This window comes from Fukomys damarensis, unplaced genomic scaffold, assembly GCF_012274545.1.
Source record: "Fukomys damarensis isolate Sample0158 unplaced genomic scaffold, DMR_v1.0_HiC HiC_scaffold_20, whole genome shotgun sequence".
NCBI lineage: Eukaryota > Metazoa > Chordata > Mammalia > Rodentia > Bathyergidae > Fukomys > Fukomys damarensis.
The window spans coordinates 28,911,074-28,923,106 of NW_022900932.1; the positions used below are offsets into that span (position 1 = coordinate 28,911,074).

General features: G+C 42.1%; 1 protein-coding gene across 24 annotated transcripts in view; it reads left to right on the plus strand.

Moving 5' to 3' along the window:
• Positions 1-12,033, plus strand: part of Ank3 (ankyrin 3) — a 316,318-nt gene that overhangs the window by 269,348 nt on the left and 34,937 nt on the right. For 12 of the 24 annotated variants that reach the window (XM_033766574.1, XM_033766575.1, XM_019204411.2 and 9 more), the window contains 2 exons: positions 1,334-7,801; positions 9,723-9,797. In XM_033766574.1, coding sequence (XP_033622465.1) covers positions 1,334-7,801; positions 9,723-9,797 — 6,543 coding nt within the window. Of the gene's footprint in view, positions 1-1,333; positions 9,101-9,722; positions 9,798-12,033 lie in introns of all 24 variants that reach the window. The other 12 variants (XM_033766585.1, XM_019204421.2, XM_019204427.2 and 9 more) reach the window with 3 other exon arrangements.

The window sequence follows — 12,033 nt, forward strand, 5'->3', positions numbered from 1 at the left end:
ATATATACACAAAATCTCCAAATATACCATATTCCCGAGGTACTTAAATTTCAGGTGTTAAGAATATGACTCTACTTTCTAGTTTTTCCCCATGATACCTTTTGAGAAATAAAAGCAGATTCGATTATGAAAAATATGCAGTTAACTACGTGCTTTTATTCATAATGACAGCTATAGACACATATATATTTAGTTGCAGATGTGTTTTATATTGTGCAGTATTAAATATTTTCCTAAAATCTCAAAAGGTACCAGGACTTCACATCTCATGGAAAAAGTGTACTCTTCTTTCTAAAGGCTCTTGTGAAAGTACTTTTAAAGGTTACATATTGTGCATAATACAGCATACAAATTGTATTACTTCATTGGCTTGTTTGCCATGATATATTGCGCATGATAAAATGTTTTCAGTTGCTTTGCTTGCTTACGGTAACCATGGACCATATTTTCTGTTTTTTTTTTCTCCCCTTTTTGTGTACACATGCATTTTATATTCATTTCATGTTACATTTTCTTTTCCCCTTCATCAAAAGGAATATACTGCATGGAAAAGATAAATGCAAACATTCCTTTTCTTTGTTTAAAATTCTGACTCAGAAAATTTCTTGCTCTTATTGGCTTTTTATGGGTGTGGAGCATAACCGAATTGTGCATGGAGGATAAAGATTTAAAATCCAGTGGCTTCACAGTTTGCACACCAGTTGCCTGTCTTTTAATACTTTCTGGATTCTGCATGAAATAGGTTTGAGTGGTTTTCTAAAAAAGGGTTTTAGCTACGTGATGTATAGATTCCTTTATTGATATGGTTCTAAGTAGGTGCAATCTGTATCATGGAAAGGCTCTAGGAAAGTGAACATTAGAAATTATTAAAATGAGTCCTATGGTTGCACAAAATGATCATAGCTATACAGGCAAAACAGAATGGCTACTGAAATTTCAAAACCAGCACATAAGAAAGTCAATAGGAAGTAAAGGAACAGTTTTCCATTGTGGTTATTTTTCTCATCATTAATTCTTTCCTCATGTTTTCTATTTTTCATCATTGGCCTATTTGGTTGCAATGTGCCTTTCCTGTCTTTCATTTCACATTGCTCTGTTTTTTATTTTGTTATTTTTCTTTTGTTTTTTCAACTTTGGATTAGTTATGTCTGTAGAAATTTATTTTTTCTTTTTTACGTAATTGTTCCTTTTGCCTCTTCCATTCTAAATCATGCAAACAATTGTACTTGCTTTTGTAATATTTCAAAGTTTACTGACCAATTTTTTCTCTGGTCTCTCTGTTTCTCAACCATTTTTGTTGATTTTTGTGTTTGATTTCATTTTTAAATTTAAGAAACAGTTGAACGGAGTGCAGGAGCAACAAGATCCCTCCCTACTACTTACTCATACAAGCCATTCTTTTCTACAAGACCATACCAGTCCTGGACAACAGCTCCGATTACAGTGCCTGGGCCGGCCAAGTCAGGCTTCACTTCCTTATCAAGTTCTTCCTCTAATACGCCATCAGCTTCTCCGTTAAAATCAATATGGTCTGTTTCGACTCCTTCTCCAATCAAATCAACATTAGGTGCATCAACTACATCTTCAGTTAAATCCATTAGTGATGTGGCATCTCCAATTAGATCTTTTCGGACAATTTCTTCGCCAATAAAAACAGTGGTGTCACAGTCTCCATACAGTATCCAAGCTGCCTCTGGTACCCTGGTTAGAGCTCCCACAAACACAGAGGCTACACCTTTAAAAGGGCTGGCAACCAATTCTACATTTTCCTCTCGAACCTCTCCCGTGACTACAGCAGGGTCTCTTTTGGAGAGGTCATCAATCACTATGACACCCCCTGCCTCCCCCAAATCAAATATTAATATGTATTCCTCAAGTTTGCCATTTAAGTCAATTATTACATCAGCAGCACCTCTAATGTCTTCACCCTTAAAGTCAGTGGTGTCTCCAGCTAAATCAGCAGCTGATATTATCTCGCCAGCTAAAGTTACAACGGTATCTTCCCTCTCGTCACCCTTGAAACAGATCACTGGACATGCAGAGGTACCCTTAGTCAATGGATCTATTTCTCCTCTGAAATATCCATCAACTTCAACTTTAATTAATGGGTGCAAAGCCACTGCCACATTACAGGACAAAATTTCTTCAGCTACAAACTCTGTAAGCTCTGTGGTGAATGCAGCCACTGACACAGTTGAGAAAGTATTTTCTGCCACAACAGCAATGCCATTTTCCCCACTCAGGTCATATGTTTCTGCAGCACCATCAGCTTTTCAGTCCCTCAGAGCTCCTTCCGCAAGTGCACTCTACACATCCCTTGGGTCATCAATTTCTGCAACTACCTCATCTGTAACTTCATCTATAATAACAGTGCCAGTATACTCTGTAGTCAATGTTTTGCCTGAACCAGCATTAAAGAAACTTCCAGACTCTAATTCAATTACAAAATCAGCATCAGCCTTGCTGTCACCCATTAAAACATTGACTACGGAAACACGTCCTCAGCCCCATTGCAGTCGAATGTCATCTCCAGTGAAGTCATCTTTGTTCCTCACACCCTCTGCGCTTAAGTTGTCCACACCGTCGTCTTTATCTTCTAGTCAGGAGATACTCAAAGATGTGGCTGAAATGAAGGAGGACCTTATGCGGATGACTGCAATACTACAGACAGACGTGCCTGAGGAGAAGCCATTTCAACCTGACCTCCCCAAGGAAGGGAGAATTGATGATGAAGAACCTTTCAAAATTGTTGAGAAAGTAAAGGAAGATTTAGTGAAAGTGAGTGAAATCCTTAAAAAGGATGTGTGTGTAGATAGCAAAGGACCACCCAAATCACCAAAGAGTGACAAAGGACACTCTCCCGAAGATGACTGGATAGAATTCAGTTCTGAAGAAATAAGGGAAGCAAGACAACATGCTGCGAGCCGCTCTCCATCCCTGCCAGAGAGAGTGCAAGTAAAAGCAAAAGCTGCCTCCGAAAAGGATTACAACTGGACCAAAGTCATTGATTACCTAACCAATGATATTGGGAGCAGTTCATTCACAAACTTAAAGTACAAGTTTGAGGATGCAAAGAAGGATGGTGAAGAGAGACAGAAAAGAATTCTGAAACCAGCAATTGCCCTGCAGGAACACAAACTCAAAATGCCGCCAGCCTCCATGAGGCCTTCCACCTCTGAGAAGGAATTATGTAAAATGGCTGACTCCTTTTTTGGAACAGATACTATTTTAGAGTCTCCAGATGACTTTTCCCAACATGACCAAGATAAAAGTCCCTTGTCTGACAGTGGCTTTGAAACAAGAAGTGAAAAAACACCTTCGGCCCCACAAAGTGCAGAAAGCACTGGTCCTAAACCACTTTTTCAGGAAGTCCCCATCCCGCCTGTCATCACAGAAACAAGGACTGAAGTGGTTCACGTTATCAGGAGCTATGAGCCCTCTTCTGGGGATGTTCCCCAGTCCCAACCAGAGGAGCCTGTGTCACCCAAACCTTCACCAACATTTATGGAACTAGAACCAAAACCCACCACCTCTAGTATTAAAGAAAAAGTGAAAGCATTTCAAATGAAAGCCACAAGCGAAGAAGATGACCATAGTCGGGTTCTGAGCAAAGGCATGCGTGTTAAAGAAGAGACTCATATCACCACAACAACCAGAACGGTTTACCATTCTCCACCAGGCAGTGATGGAGCCTCTGAAAGAATTGAGGAAACCATGTCTGTCCACGACATCATGAAGGCCTTTCAATCCGGGCGGGACCCCTCCAAAGAACTGGCAGGTCTGTTTGAACATAAGTCGGCAGTGTCTCCAGATGTTCACAAGTCTGCTGCTGAAACAACTGGCCAGCATGCAGAGAAGGACAACCAAATGAAACCCAAACTGGAGCGCATAATAGAAGTCCACATCGAAAAAGGTAACCAGGCTGAGCCCACTGAAGTCATTATTAGAGAAACCAAAAAGCATCCAGAAAAAGAAATGTATGTGTATCAGAAAGACTTATCCCGGGGAGATATTAACCTAAAAGATTTTCTGCCAGAAAAACACGATGCTTTTCCTTGTCCAGAGGAGCAGGGTCAGCAAGAAGAAGAAGAACTAACTGCAGAAGAGTCATTGCCTTCTTACCTGGAGTCTTCCAGGGTGAACACTCCAGTGTCACAAGAAGAAGACAGCCGCCCTAGTTCTGCGCAACTCATATCTGATGACTCTTATAAAACCCTGAAGCTTTTGAGTCAGCACTCCGTAGAATACCATGACGATGAGTTGTCAGAACTAAGAGGGGAGTCTTACAGGTTTGCTGAGAAAATGCTTCTGTCAGAAAAGCTAGATGTGTCTCACTCTGATACTGAGGAATCGGTTACAGACCATACAGGACCCCCTAGCTCAGAGTTACAGGGGTCTGATAAGCGGCCCAGAGAAAAAGTAGCCACTGCCCCCAAAAAAGAAATTCTCTCCAAAATCTATAAAGATGTGTCTGAAAATGGTGTAGGTAAAGTGTCTAAAGATGAGCATTTTGATAAAGTGACAGTATTGCACTACTCTGGCGATGTTAGTAGTCCAAAACATGCCATGTGGATGCGCTTTACTGAGGACAGATTAGACAGAGGTAGAGAGAAGTTGATATATGAAGATAGGGTGGACAGGACTGTGAAGGAGGCTGAAGAAAAACTGACTGAAGTCTCACAGTTTTTTCGTGACAAAACCGAGAAGCTAAATGATGAACTGCAGTCCCCAGAGAAAAAGCCACCCTCCAAAAATGGCAAAGAATATTCTTCTCAAAGCTCTACCAGTAGCAGCCCTGAGAAAGTACTAACAGAACTGTTGGCATCCAATGATGAGTGGGTTAAGGCAAGGCAGCAAGGCCCTGATGGACAAGGCTTCCCCCAGGCTGAGGACAGGAAAGCATCCAGCGTGCCCAGCAGCCCAGAAAAGAGGGTCCTTTCCCAACAGAGTGAGGATGGCAAGTCCACCGTGGAAGCCAAAGGAGGTGCTTCACAAAGCAAAGCACCAGAAGGGCCCCAGTCTGGATTTCAGCTGAAACAGTCGAAACTCAGTTCCATTAGATTAAAATTTGAACAAGGAACACATGCAAAAAGTAAGGATGTGATTCAAGAAGACAGAAAGCCAGATGGCCAATCCAGAATCCCAGTTAAAAAGCCACAGGAAAGCAAACTACCTGTCTACCAAGTTTTGGCTAGAGAAAAACAGAAGGCGATAGACGTCTCAGAGGAAAGCGTATCTATGCAAAAAGATGTAACATTATTAAAAGCTAACGGGGAGCATGCCCAGAGCAATGAAGTTGTTGTAAATGATGCTGGCTCTGATGATGTGAACAAACAGAGAACTGAAATGTCAAGTAAAGCAGTGCCTGACTATTGTCCTCAGCAACAGGCTACAGACTTGGCATGCAGTGTAACCTCAGATTTAGCAGCCAAGGGACCATGGGACAAAAAGGTCTTTAGAACATGGGAAAGTTCTGGAGCCACTAACAATAAGTCACAGAAAGACAAACTTTCACATGTACTTGTTCATGATGTAAGAGAGAATCACATTGGTCACTCTGAAAGCAAAAGTGTTGAACAAAAGAGTGAATTTATGTCTGTGACTGAGAGAGAACACAATTTGTTAACAAATGGCTCTCTCTCAGAAATTAAGGAAATGACTGTAAAATCTCCCTCCAAGAAGGTCTTGTACAGGGATTACGTTGTTAAAGATGGGGAACATCTGGGTGGAGCTCTTAATCAACCTCCCAGGAGAAGCGAGAGCTCAGCAGTGTCCCATATTCCAGTCAGAGTTGCTGACCAGAGGAGGGTGCTGTCTTCCAATATTACTGATGGTTTTTGTGAACAGTCGACATTTCCAAAACATGAACTATCACAAAAATTGCCCCAATCAAGTATGAATAAAGAGACAGTTGAGACACAGCACTTTAATTCTGTAGAAGATGAAAAGGTTACCTATTCAGAGATCAGCAGAGTTTCCAAACAGAGTTATGTAGGCTTATGCCCACCTCTTGATGAAACTGAAACTTCCCCTACCAAATCTCCTGACTCTTTAGAGTTTAGCCCAGGAAAGGATTCTCCTTCTAGTGATGTCTTCGACCACAGTCCCATGGATGGATTGGAAAAACTTGCACCACTAGCCCAGACAGAGGGAGGGAAAGACATAAAAACTTTACCTGTTTATGTCAGTTTTGTACAAGTGGGGAAGCAATATGAAAAGGAGATACAACAAGGAGGGGTAAAAAAAGTCATAAGTCAGGAATGTAAGACAGTCCAAGAAACGAGGGGGACTTTTTATACAACTAGACAGCAAAAGCAGCCTCCTTCTCCCCAGGGTAGTCCAGAAGATGACACTCTAGAGCAAGTATCCTTTCTAGACAGCTCTGGGAAAAGCCCTTTAACCCCAGAAACACCCAGCTCAGAGGAAGTGAGTTACGAATTTACATCTAAGACCCCAGACTCACTCATAGCTTTCATACCGGGCAAACCCAGCCCAATTCCTGAGGTTTCAGAGGAATCCGAGGAGGAGGAACAGGCCAAGTCTACCTCCCTGAAGCCAGCCACAGTGGAGAAAACCACAGCTGAGCTGGAAATGCCTTCCAATGTGAACAAAGACTCTGTCCAAAGGCCCAAAAGTAACAGAGTGGCTTATATTGAGTTTCCCCCTCCTCCACCACTGGATGCAGACCACATTGAGTCAGAAAAGCAGCCCCATCATCTCCCCGAAAGGGAGGTAGACATGATTGAAGTCAGTCTGCAAGACGAGTACGACAAGTACCAGCTGGCTGAGCCAGTCATCAGAGTGCAGCCACCTTCACCAGTTCCTCCTGGGGCAGATGCCAGTGATTCTAGTGATGATGAATCTATTTATCAACCAGTCCCAGTGAAAAAATACACCTTCAAGTTAAAGGAGGCAGATGACGAACGAAAGGAAATGTCCAAATCCAAAGTTTCTGCCGAAAAGGCTTCCAGCCAGAAAGAACCGGAAAGTAATGGATCTGGAAAAGATAATGAATTTGGCCTTGATTCGACCCAGAATGAAACTGCTCAGAATGGGAACAATGACCAGTCCATCACGGAGTGTTCCATTGCTACCACCGCAGAGTTTTCCCATGACACAGATGCCACAGAGATCGACTCTCTGGATGGCTATGATCTGCAAGATGAAGATGATGGTCTGACAGAGAGTGATTCTAAACTCCCCAGTCAAACCATGGAAATGAAGAAAGATGTCTGGAACACAGACGGCATCCTGAAACCAGCTGATCGCTCCTTCAGTCAAAGTAAACTGGAAGTCATTGAGGAGGAGGGAAAGGTGGGACCAGATGAAGAAAAGCCATCCTCTAAAAGTTCTTCCTCTGAAAGGACTCCTGATAAGAATGATCAGAAGTCAGGGGCCCAGTTTTTCACACTAGAAGGCAGACATCCTGACAGATCGGTGTTTCCTGATACTTACTTCAGTTATAAAGTAGACGAAGAATTTGCCACTCCTTTTAAAACAGTAGCTACCAAAGGTCTAGATTTTGACCCTTGGTCCAATAACCGAGGGGATGATGAAGTTTTTGATGGTAAATCACGGGAAGATGAAACTAAGCCATTTGGTCTGGCAGTGGAAGACCGTTCTCCAGCAACGACCCCTGACACCACACCAGCCAGAACGCCAACTGATGAAAGTACCCCAACTAGTGAGCCTAACCCCTTCCCATTTCATGAAGGAAAAATGTTTGAGATGACTCGCAGTGGTGCAATTGACATGAGCAAGAGGGATTTTGTTGAAGAGAGGCTCCAATTTTTCCAGATTGGTGAGCATACTTCTGAAGGGAAGTCAGGGGACCAGGGGGAAGGGGATAAAAGCATGGTCACTGCCACCCCACAGCCACAGTCAGGGGACACCACTGTAGAAACCAATCTAGAGAGGAATGTAGAGGCACCTTCAGTTGAACCTACCCCCAGCAGCCCGACCAGCGGCGTGTGTCAGGAAGGCACATCTGGTAGTGGCTTCTTGGAGAAAGCAGCAGCAGCCACTAACACCTCTAAAGTTGACCCCAAGTTGCGCACGCCTATAAAAATGGGAATTTCTGCATCCACTATGACCATCAAGAAAGAAGGCCCTGGAGAAGTAACAGATAAGATAGAAGCCGGGATGTCCAGTTGTCAGGGATTAGAAAATGAAACTTTAACAGTGATTTCCAATACAGCCAATAGCCAGATGGGCGCTAGTCCCCAGGAAAAACACGATTTTCAAAAAGATAACTTTAATAACAACAACAATTTGGATTCTTCCACTATACAGACAGATAACAGTAACGTAGTTCTGACAGAACATTCTGCACCCACTTGTACCACAGAGAAAGCTAATCCAGTCAAAAGCTCATCAGGAAAAAAGACAGGGGTACTACAAGGACACTGTACCAGAGATAAGCAGACCGCCCTCGGAGAGCAGCAAAAGGCAAAACAATCGGTAGGGATTAGACGAAAATCTAAACTTCCCATAAAAGCCACCTCACCAAAAGATATCTTCCCACCAAGCCGTATGCCAAATATTAAAACAAGTAAAACGAAGCAGGTTAGTCGATCTGAGAAAGCCAGACCCCTTACTGCCTCTTCATGTGTAGACATGAAGTCCAGAATTCCAGTAAAAAACACACACAGGGAAAACCTAGTTTCAGTTAGAAAAGCATGTGCCATTCAAAGGCAAGGCCAGCCAGAGCAAAGTAAGGCCAAACAGCTACCATCCAAGTTGCCAGTAAAGGTAAGATCCACCTGTGTTACCACCACAACTACCACCACCACCACCACAGCTAAAGTCAGGAAAAGTCAGCTTAAGGAAGTATGTAAACATTCCATTGAATATTTTAAGGGAATTAGTGGTGAGACCTTAAAGCTTGTGGACCGCCTCTCTGAAGAAGACAAAAAGATGCAGTCGGAGTTGTCTGATGAGGAAGAGAGTACCTCGAGAAACACGTCGTTGTCCGAGACTTCCCGGGGTGGCCAGCCTTCAGTTACCACGAAGTCTGCTAGAGATAAGAAAACAGAGGCAGCATCTTTAAAATCAAAGAGTGAAAAGGCCGGCAGTGAGAAAAGGAGCAGTAGGAGGACTGGTGAGAATGAAGGCAGTCAGGTTTCTCGAGCGCTCTTTGCTCACCTCCTGGAGACCAGCCTAGTTTGTAAACACTTTCCAACTCGTAGATCCTAGTGCATGAACTGTCGTGATTGCCTGTGGAGTGACTTAACCGTAGTTTCTCATTCTGCCATTGTCATCTGTGCGTGCTGTCTTATCTACTCTTCTTTCTTCCTTTTAATCCAGCTACACTGTAGACAGCTAGGGAAGCATGCTGAAGATACTGGTGTCTTTCAAAAGGGAAAACTTATTTTTTTGTGTGTGCTAATGGACATAATTCTGTCAAAGTAAAAGCACAAATGTCGAAATCTCATCACGGTGTTTTCACCAACATGACGATTCTGTAACTGTTGTAAAGTAGCTAGCTTGTCAGCATGTTCAACCCCATTACATTTGAGCATCCATGTAGTCTGACATTTGGCCTGATGCAGGTGGGAAACAAGTGAGCCATGTGAAAAGAAGTGTTCGTGTAGGTGGCTAGGACACATCTAAGTGTACAGTGTTAGCATTAGTCTCTGTGAAATCTGAGTACTGCTAAAAGCAATTTTCCAGTGTCGTATCTTTCTTGATGATTATTTTAATTAAGAAATTGTAAATCGTAGGTCCACAGAGTCCATGTGAACGGACAGATATCAGGATGGCAATAGTAGCTGATCATCTGGGACTTAGTTGGACAGGTAAGTGTGTATATCCTGAATGTAGGGAGTGCACTCACTCCATTTCCTTATTCCTGTGAAGTTAGTTATATATATTTTAAAAAATAAAAAGCAACTAAAAAAATCTTAACCATATCAGTACTCAGATGTGACTGACAGCACCTTGTACTCTGTATTTTTCTAAAGGTTTGTGTTTTTGTTTTGTTTTGTTTTGTTTTTGTCTACATGTATAACAGGGATAGAAATTTAAATGTGACTTTACCTAGAATTTAGAGTTTTTCTTCACAGTGCCATTTGTGCTTAAGTAACCTTTAACCCAGTAGCAGATTTACTTGGAGATATAAAGGGGGAAAAAAAAGCTACAATAAATAAATAAATAAAAACCTGTGAAATGACTCAGATTCTTTAACATGATTAATGTCCTTGGAACAGCTCTCCCCTCCCACTATTGGGATTGGACCCAGGGTCTTTCATATGCTATGCAAGGGCTCCACCACTGAGCTGACAGTCCTCGCTGTAGGGGTACCACAGTCTTTGGCCGTAGCAGAGTTAACCCCTGCCTGGGTTTCATATAAAGTCAATATCTGATGCTTTTCTTTCCTTTTTTAAAAATACATTTTTGGGCTGGGAATTGAACCCAGGGCTTCATAAAGGCTAAGCAACATTCTACCATTGAGCTACACCCACATGCTTTTCCTTGAGTGGACTTACTTTGTGGGGCGAGGTGGTACCGGAGATCGAACTTGTACTTTTGAGGCAGGCAGCAGCACCACTGAGCTAAATCCCTGGCTGAGTGGACTTACTTTTATGCTGAAGATTTATTTAAAAGTAAACCTTGTGGGGCCGGGAATTTAGCTCAGTGGTGCTGCTGCCTGCCTCACAAGCACAAGGTCCAGAGTTTGATCCCCAGTACCAAAAAAAAGAAAAAGTAAACTTTGTAATACTTTCCTAGTAAGATATCTATAAAAGAAAAAAAGGAATGACAGTTTAAATTTTGATTTGAAACTTTAAAAAAATAGGAGCTATGTAAATCGATTCAATTCACAAATGTGGTTACATACGTAACCATTTCTGGTCAGAACATTTTAAGGGGATATTTTGCTTCATTGTGCTTCCATGAAAACAAAGATCAGGGTCTGTGTCAGCTGGGCAGTGCTGCTTTGTAGTTCTTTAGTTTTATTTTGTGCAAACCCAGGGACATTAACTACCACAGAGCTACATTCCAGCCCTTTTTATTTTTTGACATAGACTTTCGCTAAATTGCCCAGGCTAGCCTCAAATTTGTAATCTTCCTGGCTAAACTTCCTGATTACCCAGGATGACACGGTGTACTACCATGCCTGGCGCACTCTGTAGTTTTGATCTTAACAGGGTCCCTAAAATCTTCCCTCACATAGTCTGAACTATAAGTCTCATAGGTGGAATGTATTTTTTTAATGCACACCCAAAAAACATGGTTGTTATCGTCATATCTAAAGTCATCTTGCATACCATACACAGTTCATACAGCTATTCATTATGAAAGGACAGAATGTGAAACCAGATAATGGGGAACAATTTCATCTAAATGTTTCCTGTGAATGTCCCCTCTTGCCAATCTGACTCCACCGCCACGTATCTGTCCCTGCTCTTGGGCATGTTGCTAATGACCAGGAGCCTGGAGGAGGATCTCTTTGGTGTCTGAATGATAATTTGCAGGTGGATGAAAGTTGAAAGTCACTTGCTCAAGGAGGCACTTTGCCTGCCTGGCAAGCGCAAGGTCCTAAGTTTGATTCCCAGTACCAAAAATAAAATTTAAAAAATTTAAATTAAAAAGAAACTTACTCTGTATAAATACTTGCTGACAAATATCATCAAACATATTTCCACATCAGACACAAATCTGAAAATATACTGGAGCTTGGAGCAAATGTTGTTTTTTACAATATTGTATGACCACTACAACTAGATTTTCCCTAAGGCAATTTTTTTAAAAGCCCTGTGTTACAGTAAATTTTTGGAGAACATGGGCCCTAAGAATAGCCAGGCAGGTCAGGGATTACAGCCTAGTGGTGGAGTGCTTGCTCAGAAAGCTCAAATTCCAGCACTCAACCTTTAGTACTGCAAGGGGATTTAAAAAAAAAAGAGAGAGAGACAGATATAAAGCCAAATTGTAAAATTCTTCAGGTCAGTAGCTCCTTGCTTTTCACTGTGTGTCCAGAAAACAGATACACTTTGGGCTTGAGCAGTAGGAGCATTGTCACTGAAACACAAAGAT